Source organism: Clavelina lepadiformis, chromosome 5 (assembly GCF_947623445.1).
Source record: "Clavelina lepadiformis chromosome 5, kaClaLepa1.1, whole genome shotgun sequence".
Lineage (NCBI taxonomy): Eukaryota > Metazoa > Chordata > Ascidiacea > Aplousobranchia > Clavelinidae > Clavelina > Clavelina lepadiformis.
The window spans coordinates 5,506,743-5,522,151 of record NC_135244.1 but is presented as its reverse complement, the minus strand read 5'-3'; the positions used below and the strand labels follow the sequence as shown (position 1 = coordinate 5,522,151).

General features: G+C 35.7%; 1 protein-coding gene and 1 long non-coding RNA gene across 2 annotated transcripts; both read right to left on the bottom strand.

Moving 5' to 3' along the window:
- Positions 1-1,945: 1,945 nt before the first annotated feature.
- On the bottom strand, positions 1,946-8,309 carry LOC143459013 (uncharacterized). Its single transcript, XM_076955956.1, has 12 exons — positions 6,944-8,309; positions 6,396-6,734; positions 6,040-6,234; positions 5,790-5,906; positions 5,123-5,429; positions 4,486-4,854; positions 4,236-4,367; positions 3,918-4,082; positions 3,495-3,785; positions 3,067-3,413; positions 2,684-2,898; positions 1,946-2,514 (listed from the first exon to the last, which is right to left on the bottom strand). Exons 1-12 carry the CDS (start codon positions 7,159-7,161, stop codon positions 2,228-2,230), a joined length of 2,982 nt encoding a protein of 993 aa, XP_076812071.1. The 5' UTR covers positions 7,162-8,309; the 3' UTR covers positions 1,946-2,227.
- Positions 8,310-10,185: 1,876 nt separating this feature from the next.
- Positions 10,186-14,964, bottom strand: LOC143460733 (uncharacterized). Its single transcript, XR_013117949.1, has 2 exons — positions 11,434-14,964; positions 10,186-11,174 (listed from the first exon to the last, which is right to left on the bottom strand). It is a non-coding gene; the product is annotated as an uncharacterized LOC143460733 (long non-coding RNA).
- Between the last annotated feature and the right edge of the window lie 445 nt (positions 14,965-15,409).

Genomic DNA, 15,409 nt, shown 5'->3' with positions numbered 1-15,409 from the left:
TTCAGAAAAATCACCCAATTTGTCAGGAAATTTTTCCAAATGGCTGTGGAGATAGTGCACTTAAATGCTCATATTTGCCCCTACCTGTTGGTAGGTCTCGAGCATATTTTCTACCAGCTCTGCATAGTTTTCTGCCTTGTGGTTTCCAAAAAAGTTCTTCACCACAGACACAAAACAAGACCAAGCTTGGAATTCCACATTGTTCATGCTTGTTCCAAATTTGAGTCATTGATTAATTTGCAAATTTGAGGCCCATCAAAAATGCCTGCTTTCAAATTTTCGGTTGTGAGTTTTGGAAAACATCTACAAAAATATTTAAAACAATCACCATCTGTATATAAAGCCTTTACAAATTGTTTCATGAGCCCCAGCCTGACATAGAGAGGTGGTAAAATGATCTTCTTTCTTTGAAACAAAGGTTCTTTAATCACATTTGCTTTGTTTACTTCCACATTATCTCTTGTGAACCATGCCTTTTTTACCCTGTGCTGGGTCTTTGCCCTGCTGTCCCACAAGCACATAAAGCAGGGATACTTAGTGTATCCACTTTGCTATCCAAGCAAAAGTTCACCATCTTTAAGTCAACACAAATTGACCACTGGTGCTCGGCATAGCAGATCTTCCGTAAAACTAATTTCACATTTTCATACTCTTCTTTCAGTTTTGTTGAATGAGCAATTGGCGGAGATGAATAGCAGTTGCCATTATGCAACAGAATGCATTTTAAACTTCTGGTAGAGCTGTCTATAAACAATCGCCAGTCTTCTTGTTTGTAGTCTAGGACTTTCATTTTGAGGAGAAGTCCAGTTATATCATTTCAATATTCAAGGTCTGCATCTTGACTGAAGAAGGGAAAGAGTTCCTCTTCTCCAGTCCGGTAAGCTGTTATCTTTGCATCCGCCTTTAGACAGTTCTTCTCCTTCAGTCTGGAAGCTAAACCTCAGATGCTTCTTTTGATAAGTTAAAGTCTCTGATAAGATCATTAAGCTCCTTTTGTGTGAACTGTTCGGGAGTGAAAGAGCTTTCTTCGTAAATGTTTCATTTCATGCTTTTCCTCAATATCTGTTTCTTGCAAATCTGGTACTGATGTAAACGCAGGTAAGGGAATGCTTTTGCAGTGCTCAACCGGTCGCCTTACTAACTAGTTTTAAGAAGAGTAACGTTTTATTCACCTGCAACTTGAAAGAAGCAAACTTAATCAAGGTCAGCGATTCTTTCCTTCAGTGCATTAAATATTTCAAGAAATCATGAGAAATTAACGCATTTTTATCAGTACATCGACAAATAAGGCAGGTCTATTTAATGAGAATCACAATTGAGTCTATTCTGAGGTTTCAACCTAAACACAAACGATGACGTGATAGCTAAAACACTGTCACTAATGCCAGAAATAGTGAAAAATGCTGAAATAAAGAAAATAACCATATCTCGAAAACTAGAACCAATTCAGCAAAACCAATGCCAAATTCGGAATCAGCAACCTCAAATTACCCTAAATCCGTTGAAACATCGTTGGCACCTCAAAAAAAATTTTTTTTTGTTGGGCTGTGTTATTGTTTTATAAAAAAAAAGCAACAAATGACACAAAAACACAGAATTAATTATTATTAACAATTATAAACAATTGAACTGAATCGTAGTAGAACTACATAATGGGAACTACCAACTACATAATAGAACGATAATGGTATAGAAAAATATCTGTAATAATAATCTCTAACAAACCCTTTTCGCAATTCCTGTAAGTTAATCATGTATTTAATGCGGTTGCCAAAGCAAAACCAAACTTCAAAATTATCATAAACATTTAAATTATCAACAAGTTTATATTTTTAACCTGCTATCTCTTGTGCGTTGTCACTGTTCCAGTGCAGGTATTTTATCGTGTTTCGATTTTGTGAACTTACTCAACTATACAGAATTTATCCAAAAGCATTGATTAATCTTGGATAACAATTTTAAAATTTATTGCATAAACGATTAATACATATTACTGTAAGTTAAAAATCAACAATAGATAAAAATGGCAGCCCTTCCATTAACCCGAAGCTTTGTAGCTTGAAACTGCATAAAGCAAACTTATGCGGTCCACCAACACTAAGAAGTCTTGAGCGATTGAAAAGAAAATTTGCTACCACTAATCTAATCATATAGCTTCTATGACCTTGTGCGAGAATAGTAAAACCATTTGTTTATTGCCGGAAAATTTCGGTGCATGTAAACTACTTTAAACGTTAGTTTCTTTGGACAATTTCGGAGTCGCCGTATCGGCATTTGATACAACTTGGGAGGAAGTTTGGAAACGTGATCGAACTACGTCGCCAACGTTGTCGATGAGATTAGAATACAAGATTGGGTTAAGCGCACTGTTGATCGGTAGCAAGATGATGGCTGAAACTGCGTAAGCGACGTTGGACACCGGGATTCCACTGAACTTGATGAAAGCCATGATCGAAATCGGAACCCAGCAACAAAAATCAGTGACGACCAAGCGAAGCACTTTGTTTTGAAGTTCTATAACATAAAAAGTAACTTGTTATTGTCCAGTGCAAACAGTTTATTAACAACTCGTTAACACTGGACCATTCAAAACGACACAAAAATATTCCTTGTTTCTCTTCTTAAATGCTTATTGCTCTTACAAAAATCATTTAATTACAATGACAGTTTTTTGTAGAATTACTTTTCGATTTATCTTTCCTTGTTGCCCTGCTGCTTCCAGACGTTCCTGCTTTCATCATTGTCTTATGAGATATCCAAAGTATTACTGCGTACGCGCATGCCACATAGGTGAAAGCCAAAAAGTTGAAGATTGTGATTGCGAGTGAAAAACCCCAAGCATTGTCACCTCTTGTCACGAAGAGTCTTGGAATGCAAACACTATCGGCGCTATAGTATCTGTAAAGTAATACATAGTTAATTGTAGCCTACATGCTTTTTTACATTGCAAAAAAATTAATTTTAATTCTACTGTCTGTATCAATAATTAAAACCCAGAAAACTTGTTTTAATAAATAGATTGTTTCGAGCTATAGTTAGTTTCAGAGATTCAAAGCTTAGGCCTACCCATAAAAACGAGATATTTGCAAAGTCTGAGATCCATTTTGGTCATGAATAATAGCTTGTAGTTGTCCCCAAGACGTTGCTCGTTTTACGTCATCAGTAGCTTGGTCAGGAATGTCACTGTCACTGGGATCAAAGGTGAACAGTTGTTCGATCCATCTTTGAGCTGAAGAGAATTTTACGGTTGCGTTTTGAAAATAAGGATTGTCTTCCACCCAAGCAACATCAGTGTACAAATAATCAAGGTTTGGAGCGAGTGGAATGAAAGCCAGAAGAATGGAAAAGATCCAAGCAAACGATATACCGATCAACACTTGACCTTGAGTTGGTTTTGTAGAGCTACCCAAAGGCTATAGCAATGATAAATTGGTGAAAATTAGCAAACAATTTCATCAAACCCGACTTATAAATATAAACTAAATTTCACTTACTTTCAACACTGCATAAAGTCGGAGTGTGGTCATCAAGCCCAAAGTTATGACTGAGGTTTCACTTGAAAGCACAACCAATACACCCATTGTACCACATGTTGTGCTAGAGAGCCAATACAATTTATTAACACAATAATTTCCGCTGTAAATTGCTACTTCTATGCCCAAGATTATGAGATAGAGTCCCATGAGGAAATCAGCGATCGCCAAATTTAACACCAAAAGATGATTGGCTCTGAGCAACTTAGAATCTCTTTTTGGAAACTGACAACTTTCGTAAATGATAACGACCTACAACATGAAAATATTTCGGTTATAAATATATCGCAAATAAATATATCGGAAATACTCATTGCAAGCACAAAGTTATTTATATGCATATACGTAGCTAAATTACACGAAATACAAGAATACTTTACATACAGCATTCCCAATAATCGCCATAAGTCCCATGATCCAAACAAAGGCTCGTAATACTGGATTGGCGATAAGTTCGTATCTGGACGAAAAAGTATTTTCATTCCTTGAATTTTCATCGGTGGGACATTCATCGCTTAGATCGCTGCAGTCACCTCGGCCATCAAACACCTGAAAAGATATTCAAACTACATATGTTACAATTTGCTGCAAGTTTGGTAAAAGCATTGTAAAGTTGAAAAAAAATAACGATCAAAATTCATTTAAGAACACTCAAACGTTTCAGACCAAGAATATTGATTATAAATCTACTTTTAATTTTACCTGTCTTTTATCCACAAACAAGGGCGTACCATTTTCGCAATAAAATCTTCCATCTTCGGTGCAATTTGTTTCATCACTGTTGTCGTCGCAATTAGTTATAAAGTCGCAAACTGTGTTATTTGGAATTGAAACCTGCAAATCAAACGGATAATGTCAACAGAACGTTGTTGTATTTTGTCAAAAGCAAGGAATAAAACGTTTCAATATAGAACTAATAGACTATAAATTTCCTAACTGCTCTACAACCTACCAATGAATTGTTCAGAGATGGGCAGTAAAATCTTCCTGGACATTCTTGACCGAATTCATCTTCTCCTTCATTACAGTCGACAATTCCGTCACACACAGATGATGAAGGAATGTTAATTCGATTTCCAGCAGGGCAATGAAATCGGTTTGGACAATTCATTTCGTCAGTTGCATCTGCATCACATTCGACCGTTCCATTGCATTCAGCGTAACCGTCGATATAGAATTCCACAGTAACCAAAAGTGGAGTTGATGTTGCAGGAGATGAAGGAGATGACAAGGGCGACAAATTTGCACTTGAGTTAGGCTGGAATGGAATTACTTGAGGAGGCCGACGAAGGGGTGGAGGAGAAGGTGGTAATAGTTTAATCTACGAAAAGATATTATCTCGATAGTTTATCAGCTTTTCACTGAAAGATTTTGCTTGATATGTCACAGTAAAAGTCATCATTTAAAACCGTCTAATTGATTTTTGTTATTATAAGAAAGTAGGTATTACGCGAAAGTAGCAGGAATTAATTAATTGATAATTAATTAGGTATTAAATTAAAAATTCCTTGGCAAATAGAAATATCCATATTTTTCTCAAATACGCTAAAAGTATTTCCGTAACCAGGCCAACGACCGTAAGAACTTACCGTTCGCCGACATGTAATCTGATAAGGGGGATTTCCGGACACTGCACCGACCAAGGGAATACCACAAGAGAAGGTTTGGTTTGAATCATCAGAAGGACATCTTGCCACGCATTCATCATCTGGGGCGCCAGGCGGATCGCCCCAACTGGCTATTGTCAGAGGACTTGATCCTGGTGGAGGACAATCTCCAACACTGTCACAAAGCGTCCCAGCAACAGAATAACCACTTGTGTCGCATCTGCATTTGGCGCCTGCGTCCTCCGGCAATCCGTCTTTGCATTTAAGTGTATCACCGCAATAGCTATACCTTTAAACATATAACAATGTCAGTATTTGCTTTAAGTTACTACAAACAATAGTTTCCTGTTATTAATGCATTTTGAAGTGGATATTATTTGCTGACTTTACAAAATATAAGCCAATACTAGCGTCTGTTGTAAACACTGCCCAAATTAAGTAAGTATCAAAATTTTTCTTTAATTTTTTATTATTTAGCAATGTTATACACTCAACATAAACTTACTATAACAGAGTGTTGTCATGAAATTACCCAACAAACATTTTAAAACCCAGGATCAAAAGAGCAATAGTTCAGTTTGACAAGAGAAACTTCAAAGTGGATGCGAGTCGTGTGTCTGTTCAGGATAACTTTCATGTGCAAGCTTACCTCTCATCTCTGTTGTCAGAACAATCTGCAATTGTATCGCAAATCGATGTCCTATTTATGCAAGTCCCATTCCCACAATAAACCTCTCCCAACTTGCATGGGTTTTGTTCATCATCGCTGAACAAAGTTATAAATCATCATACAGTGATGCGGCGTTTATCACAGTGGATCCTGGCACTTACGCTTGCATTATATTGTTAATGATGTCGGAAGTAGCTGTTTCAAAACAATTTATATGTTGAAAACTCACTTTTTCGAAACAAACTCCTGTCTTTTCTGTTGAGGAATTCGAGTTTTTACATGTCTGCAAATCTCTGGAATGACTTCTTCTTCACATAAACATTCATCCGACAAATCTGAACAATCAATGACGCCATCACACACTCTGTGACGTGGTATGATCAGTAAACCATCCAAGCAGTTGTAGCATCGCGATCGGTTGAAGCTGAAAGAAAGTTGTTGAATAGAAAGAAAACTAACCAAAAAAAATTCAATAATGGCGAAGGTTTTGTAAAAAATTAATAAGCAGCAAAAGCATACCATCATAGATTAAAACCACTAAGTGTGCTAAGATGATGAATTACAAGTAATAGATAGATAGATAACCTTTTTGCATCAGAGTTTGGAGTAAAAATAAAACAAAGATCTTCTCCTTGATCGCAATCTTGAACTTCATCTTGTAACAACTGCTGTGGAAGACGACACACGGATCCTTGTCGGACGCATTTGAATCCTGCTCCAGACGACCAATTATCATCTTCCTGGCAACCATCCCATTCATCTCCATTGCACAGAGTTGTTCTCTCCACACAGTTGTTGTTTTCACATCGATAATGACTCGGACAATTCACATCGCAAGGTGTCGCATTATGACATGTCACTCTTTCGTTACAGACGTAGGACTTACTGATTGTGCACGTTCGATTTTGTGATGGAAAGTGACAGCTTAAAAACAAACGCAAATTAAAACTAAAGTTAATTTTAATGTTTGTTAAATCTACTTTCAAAATAATTCATTTTATTTAAATGCTTGACAATTCATATTTAGTATAATAAAATATAACTTGAATGTAATAACTTTGAAATTCACTTTAGTTATCTTATAGTTTATCTATGGATACAGTAAGTCTATGTTATTAGGTCTACGGTTATACCCAATCTCATCAGTTTTGCATTCAGGACAGGAAAATGATGTAATAATTTCGTCACTTCCGTCACTGCAATCTTCAATTCCATCACAGAAACTTACTACGGGAATAAAGCTCCCGTCTTCACATTGAAATGTGTTGTGAGTGACAGATGTGTCAGGCTGAGCATCCAACAACTGAAGAAACATTATAAGCAGCAAGCTTTTGTATAACAGTCCTTTCATTTTGTTTCGTATGTATCTTGTGTATTCCTGTGTCAATTGTACATTCGTCGTTTAGTTTGTCAGAAAATTTATGATAAAGTAAATGTTGGAAATTTTTTACCTCATCCTTTTTCTTATACAAACTTATATAAACGTGAGATTTCAATAACTTTTTATTATAGCCTGTCTGTATTTCAGTTTCATTTTATCTCTCATTTTCAACGTTATAACGTCGCACACTATACACCGTGTGTTCATGTGTCACACTAAATTCTCCTTGTCTGGTCCATCCTGCTTATACGGCTAGTCAAATTTAGCAAATATTTGCTATTTAAGGTTGTAATAAAATTAACTCTCTCAGCTGGTGCGGAATAAAAATAATAGTATTGCCGATCACCATAGTAAACAGTATCTGCCTTTTCTCAAAAAAACGTAGAAAGAAAACCCTTTTGTCCACCAAACCACAACGCAATTAGCTATAATTAAAGGCCGAGATTAGAAATCGCGGACAGCGTACAACATGCTTTGGGGAGGAGTGGCGGGTAGTAGTGTATAGGTGTATTGAAAACAATAAAAAGAGTCACAAATAATATATCGGTTCAATATTAATACAAACACAAAGTCATATATTGTGCACAAGAATGGCCGCAACAACATCGATGGAATACATCTAAATATACATCTAAAAACACATCGTGGAATTCATCAAGATATGCGTCTAAAAACATATCAAAGTGCAGTGCTAAACTAATCTGCCTGTCGGCATGGTAATTACACAAAGTTTTTTAAAACATTAAATTTTGTGTCTCATGCTCATAACTGCTGACAGCTGTTTGAAACAGTCAAACAAATTGATCAGTCGTTTTATTTTTCTTTCCAAAACGCCCATCAACGTTTATCGCTTATATTAGTGCTTACTTCATGTTTAATTTCTTTGCTTTTCATCTATATACACTTCTTGCTTACTAGTATTGACAAATGTATAGTTTTCTTTTTAGACTAGCACTAGCTTATATGCACGTTGACTTTCATCAGCGCGAAAAGAAACTTCTATTAAATTTCAAAACTTCTTATAACTGCTAGCATCAAAGTTGCACGAAAAAGTTGTACTATGATTATACCTTTCCACTAATTATAGGCTACAAAGAAGTCGACTTTCTACTTTTGCGTTCAACAGATTACTCAAACTGTTTAACACGAAATGGTCTAAATTTGTTTTTGATAATTACAGCATGTACCGAAAATGCAATGCTGTTCGGCTTGAGTAGGATCCTTATATGGATGCCATGGCCTGTTTAAACCGTTTTTACCAGACTAATGTTTCATATGTCTGGAATCTCTACCTCATGACGTCATTCAAGCGCACTTTTAAACTAAAAGAAATCTAAAACAAGTCTGTTTTTATTTTTGTCCGCTTGTCGCTTAGTATAACTTAGTTGTTATGATTTGTTTACAGGAAATTACGTCAATTTGCTTTCATAAGCGTTTTACAAAAGCGAAATAACTAAGTTAATCTGTCAGCGTTTCTTGCTCGCCTCCATGCCCGCAGAAATGTAGTATCATTTCCTATTTTGTGTGTCAGTTTGCTTATTTATGCTTAGTTTGTATGCGATATATAAACAATCAAAACACTCTTGGGTGTCCAAAATGCTGCACGTTGATGCTCTGAGCAACGCTCTGCGCAAACACTGTACTTTTATAGCGGCTATATCCAAAATGCATAGTTTGAATTTAATCAGTATGGTTTGGAAAAATAACATCCGACATTGTAGCCTTTATCCAAAAGTAACATTTTTGCTTGTGCATTAAGTTTTGTGTCGCTTGTTAATTGTGTTTTATTTTCAGGATTGTGCAAAAAGAAATTGCTGCTGAAATACTTAAAACTCGTGAGCAGCAGGTCCATCGCACTTTTTTAATTTTCTTCGACACATTAAACAATTATGTAAGACATGTAATTGTAATTTGTTACGTATAACGGCGCTAGAGACATTAATTACATGCCAAATTATCTGTGTCTCTCAAAACCGGAAAATTATATTTAGACAATCTTGTTTTCTCTTGGAACTCTAACAAACGCTATTCTTGCTAACTTTCCATCATATTGCGAAAGTTGCCAACGGCTTGTGGAAAAACAATATTATTTTCCAGATCTTTTGAAAAACATGTGTTATCTTAATTCTTTTATTGTATTTCGGTAGACACCTATAACCTGGGAAAAAACCTCGGAGTTATCTTAGATTTACACTTCAATTGCTATTTACCACCTGAAGCCGTAATTTCGTGGGAAATAATTAATCAGTAACTTATACATCTGTTACACTTGTTTTTGCTCATATCTGTTACGTTTCTCCCTTGCGGCCGATTGCGCGTTTCCGTGGTTAATTAAGCACATGTGTCTTTTTATCGACGTGTGTCCGACAAGTAGTTAATTGGACTGACAGTTTGGTATTGGAGCTTCTGAAATGAGCTGTGTGAACAGAAACTTGACTTAACTGCTTTTAGATAAAAGATGTGCCTGTAATTCTAAGAGTGAGGACAACAAAAACGTTACACATCTTCTGTACAAAAAAGCCATAGTCATGAAAGACGTTTTTTTATAAATAAACACATATTAAACGCTACAGCTCACTGTTTAATACACACTTTGCAATGTAACCACTTCCCAATCGCCTCGTACACTCAAAGTGGTGTGGCCAACGTATATGTGAATTGATGTTAAGAAAATTCGATTATTATATATTGCAAAGCTGAGTAGACTTTGCGTTTGTGGTATATATCAGAAATGTAATGATTTGATTACAACAACTTCGTTAAATTTAAGTGTTTGTTTGGTTACATTCTATTATGTTTAAAAGTGAGGTTTGCTTAAACTCTAGCCAAAAACTTTCTTTCTTACAATTTCGACACCGATTTAAACAGCCATACCGGCGATCTTTGAATATGCGTTTTCGACTTCGAAAGCAGTAATTGTCCTTAACTATTTCTGACCTAAAGGCTGCGCGGTTTATTTTCTGTCAGCGCAAGAACCGTACGTAGACACAGTAATAAGAAACAAACCCAAACTTGTATTACAAGAAATACATCAGTAAGATGACGGTCGAATGTGAACCAAATGAGTCCAAGTGTCAAGACGCCTTGCTGCACACGTTTACAGTAAATATTAAAAGAAGAAAACTAATCAAGCAGACAATGCAGCAACAACGCTTTATAGTTAATCAAGAAAAGAAAGCTGGCGGGGTAACTACAACATCAACACCAGCGCCACCTCATGACTACACGCATCCAAGCATTATATGCGCTTGACTGTTGGAAACGCAACAGCCCTGAATTTTATCTAATATGACATTACCGCGAAATTGTTTTTCTTTGTAAAACAACAACTATGGCCTATAGAATACATATATAGACCGTATATTTATAGTACAACAACACTTTAAAAATATTACTTTTTACTTATTTATTAAACATTACCCTATATTTTTGGAAAACGTTGGTGTGAATCTATATATTCACAAGTTAAACGAACAGGATCATAAAGGAAACGTTGTATTATCACACATCTTTTCAAAACAATTTTTTAAGTCTTTTAAGATTGAGAAACTGAGATAAAAACGTGATACCAAATGCCACAGTAGCAAAGGCTTTTTTACACAAACATGAAGATAAATTGAGGCTATAGAGTATAGATTAAGCAGGCTGTAAAACATGAATCTAGATTTTAGAAATGTTTAATAAAATGAGATAACCGTTTAAATAAACAATAACTCACAAAAACCATACTATATATGACGGTTACTCTTTAAAACTATTAGAGCATTGCGCAAGGCGCTTTACTTTCTTTGAACGGATTAGCTCGGTCAGATTTATGCAGAAAATAATCCTTTGTTATTTTGGACTCGCAATGCTCAACCAGTTCTCGGCATGACTCGGACACTTTCATTCTGTTCGTTCTGCCCTCTTCCTGACGAAGTTCTTTTATCTGTTTTTCCAGTTCCTTGATGTTGCGGTCTGTTGCCATGGTAATAGTCCAACTTCTGCACAAAGAGTATATCTCACATGTGTTCACAACGCGTCACTTTTAAACTATAAGGTTTGAAAAAAGATATTTATAACCTATTAATTATTTTAGCCAACAGTTATAAGAATTAAACTAATCAATGTTGTAGTAATTAAGCGCTTAATTATGAGCAATTAACCGTAGAAGCCATAAGTGCTTTTTGCCTTATTAACAAAACCCCAAATTCATTCCCGTCAAATTTGATAACGTCGTTATAACAAACCTGATTTTCTTACCTTTGTCCAAATGATGAACAGCAACTTTAACTATATGTGAAAAAACGTTCCTTGCGTGCTCACAGACAATCAGTAGGTCAAAATAAGATCAACAAAATTATTTGGACACTAAAACAAAAATTTCAGGGACAGCCTACTGGCATGTAAAACAAATAAATACGGAATGAAAGACTACATCATACCATCCTATATTTAGCCTTTTGCGTTTATTTCTTTATTGCTCAACGCTTGCAACATCCATTAACAAATGACCAAAATAGTTGTTAACGTTTTATCAGAACAGCCTTTTAAGACAGCGAAGCAGGTATTCCTTAGAGAGCCGTTACGTAGCGGATTTTTTGCGAGATATTGGAATTGTTCCTTCATAAATCCCACAAGGCTTAACAGGATTCGTCTGCATTACTGTATTATGCATCAACCTTTCTATTTTTCCCCATGATAAAACCGGACGTCGTCTACAACACCAACATGTATGTGCAGTATAATCAATAACCATATTTCAGCGAGTCGAATATAATGACTTTCTAAAAGGCACCTAGATTAGGTGTAGGCCAAACTTAGCTCAATCAACAATGATTTCCCAAATTACTGCTCACTGCGGTGGTTGTACTCTGCGGTTAACAGATTTAACCTTATCAAAATGACATGGTATAAAGGTTATAACCTGCACTTCTAGTTTTCTTAAATACCACTGTAAAGAAATAGGATCATAACCTAATACAATACATCTCTTGGCAAAACTATATATCAATTCTGTAGCAGAAAAATACAATCAGAAGTGCAACTCCATTATACAGCTGATATTATGCAATACAGTGAATGATGAACACACATTACAAATTCCAATCCATGCGACGATTATGTAAATACTGAAAAACACGAATTCCCAGAGTACAGTGCTTGTTTAAATAACAGAAATACATTAATTTTGACGTCTACCGATGTAGACTATACTTTGCCGTTATAACTCATAAAAAATATCTGACTAAAAAGGTCGTCTATATTGAAGTATCTGCTATGCTATGCCTGACAAAATAATTTTTTGCAAAACCTTAATGTGCACACACTACAGACTAATGATTAAGTATTCCTTTATCTGAAAATGAAGTTTGCCTAAAACGCAGTGCTCGCATTTGCGCTGTAACTGATCGACACACCTCGTAACGTCCTTGCATGTCACGTTAAAGTCATCAATTATTCAGTTTTCAAAATCTTTCTAATTTTGGTCGGTATATACGTAAGACTGCTGTTTTGTTGAAACCAGCGCTTGCATTTTTCAAGACAGACATTGAGTATTATCCTTCACAGTGGGATAAAACTTTGTTATTTTCACGCGATTATCTCAACCTAACCTCATGCACTGTGTCTCTACTATTTTCAACTTTTATCCAATGTTGCCTGTTGGTTATGTTGGTTCTATTCGTAAACGTCTTGTGCAAATCACGGCAGTGGCATTGATGGCGTGGGGGCAGCACAGCATTGTATTCTTAGTTTTTATAAAACAAAGTATTCAGTTCCAGTTTGTTGCAATATTTGTGTCCATGCTAATACAAAAAGAAGTGCGTAATAATTGGATTTGTGTTTGATTCAGCACGTCGTTTATTTATCTACCGTTTAATTTAAAGCAAAATCATTCATCACTGAATGAGACGAGAATGAGAATCATTCATACAATTATTGATGAAATTCGTCACGTCATATTAAGTTAAGCCTTGACCTATAAGAAAACAACTCTTTATCAATGTACTGACTTTGACTCTGAGAATTCCTTTCCAAACTGCCAAATGGAAATTAACCGTCAGCAAAAAAGGACATTTATAGAAGGCAAGCTTTTTACTAGCTGGGAATTAACTAATTAAGCCTGTCATACATCAAACGCTGCTGAGCACAACACAAGACTACCAGGTTTTATCTCGATATAATAAAGCATGCCAATGTTGTATTTTTTTTGTTTCGTCTCAGAAAGCTTGTTTGTCATCTGCACAAACTGGTATAGCAACTAAAATTATGAAGCTTCTCCACCTGAGGTCTGTCCATAAAATTGAAGACTGCTGCGTGACAACAATGCACATTTTGGAAAAGCGATGCCGGAGTTGGTCCATTAAAACGAAATGAGACAAGTCAAATCGTTAATGATTTGGTATTGTGACAGGAAAAGTTAAAGCTTTTTAGCTATTGAAAAAAGTGCACAGCGGACTATTAGCTTCCCTTGATATTACGGCTTGAAAATTCAATAGAACGTGTCAAAAGCTGTTTATAGTGTTTAAGACTAAGTTTTGTTCACTGGAGTAAAGTCAATCTTTTGTCTACTGTATTTACATCTATTTTACGCACTACTCTGAAGTCCTGATTGACAACTGTGGTTAATTGAGCATAACATAGAATTTGTCAATGCAAACGTGTCTATCGCTGAAATACGCTGTAGTCCTTGATACTTTCAGATAAAAGTCACACTGATTAACTAACTCACTGACTGTAGGTGGAAAGCTACTAATATTAATATAGACAAAATCAAACTAGCTGATTTTCTTGTTAATCTGCAATTTGGGCTTCAGACGTTTCGAGCTTGAAATCACCGCATTTATATCGTATCGTCGACGGCAAAGAATTGCCCGATGCTCAATGACTGTATTTCCTGCATGATGCCATTTATTTGGTACCTACGATGTGACGTCACACAAGGCGACAAGGATTAGTTTCTTTTTGCAATTGCACACAAAACTTCCTCATTATCACCAACAACTGTTTGCGTAAGTGCGTCACTACGTTGTTTTGGCAATCCAAAGTCAAGGTCTGCAATAGCAGTTGTTACCTTATCGAAGGCTTTCGGGGCCCTTTCGTTTCACGGAACTGTCCAAATTTTTAGAACAAAAAATTACTTTGAACGAGAAAAAGATTAATGAAAAGCTTTGTAAATACCCAACATATTTAACTAGTTAGAAATTACTTTTGCTTTTTTATTGCGCAATAAGAACATGAAGATGTTCAAGGCGTTCTTACAGCGTATTTGTATTGGGGGTGTGAAAGTTTATGACAGGAAAGGTTTCACTGATGTTCGTGGTGTACCTGAAATACGACGACAGAGATAGAGTCTAATGTATGTCGGCTGTTTATAATAACATACACAAATCAAAATTCACTCATGCCATTGAAAATTTCTGGCTTAAGAAGCTGGGCTGCAGCCTCAGGGATATTGCTTAGTTAAAAAAGTAAGGTGTTTGAGTTAAAATATATTTCGTTTTCAAAACAAACAAAACAGCAATACCCAAATAAAACCCAGATAATAGACGGGAGTATATGAATGTGTATAGAATTTCAATTTACAAGCAACAGCTGCAAAATGTTTTTAAAAATTTAGGAAATATACTTTCAGAACCATTAACTTATATAGACTACTATTATATAGCCCTTATATACATAATATAAGAATATTTTATGCTGATTTAAAGGCCAGTTTTACTGTAAACTAGACAATTGATATTCATGAACAGCCTTAGAGTAATTTGGCGAAAACTTTGGACAAAATAAAGTTTAGGAGGAAGGCTTAATTCCAGCATCTACTCGAGCTTCAATGTATTCCAATTTTCTTTCGAGAGATTCTAGTTTTTCATTCAGCCTTGCAAGCCGGTAACGACAAGATGAGTCAAATTCGTTCAGAAAAGACGAAATCTTCCGCATACTTCCAACAATAAGTTCGATATATTCCCGATTATTCCAGTCGTCTTGAATTTTGTCGTGTCGATGCGGTTCTCCCAAACTCATACTATTGGTCACCTCCATTTTAGTTCACCAAAGGCTCTCTGCAAGCTGTGTAGCCTATAACTTCTGTTTGCTACTTTTTCACCAAAAATAAATTTCAACGTCGCTGTTTTATTATTAAGATAAGTTCCAGCTGTGAGCATAAAAGAAGAATAGATTTGTCAAACTTAGCTTTTTAGGTTATCGTAATTGAAAGTGATTTGGTAAAGCACAAAAG

Excerpts from the sequence above, each read along its gene's own strand:
- LOC143459013 (XM_076955956.1), bottom strand. The coding sequence starts at position 7,161 with ATGAAAGGACTGTTATACAAAAGCTTGCTGCTTATAATGTTTCTTCAG. Across the intron at positions 4,855-5,122 it reads AGATTACATGTCGGCGAACG|ATTAAACTATTACCACCTTC; the intron begins GTAAGTTCTTAC and ends ATCTTTTCGTAG. Across the intron at positions 2,515-2,683 it reads AAGGAAAGATAAATCGAAAA|AACTTCAAAACAAAGTGCTT; the intron begins GTAATTCTACAA and ends TTTATGTTATAG.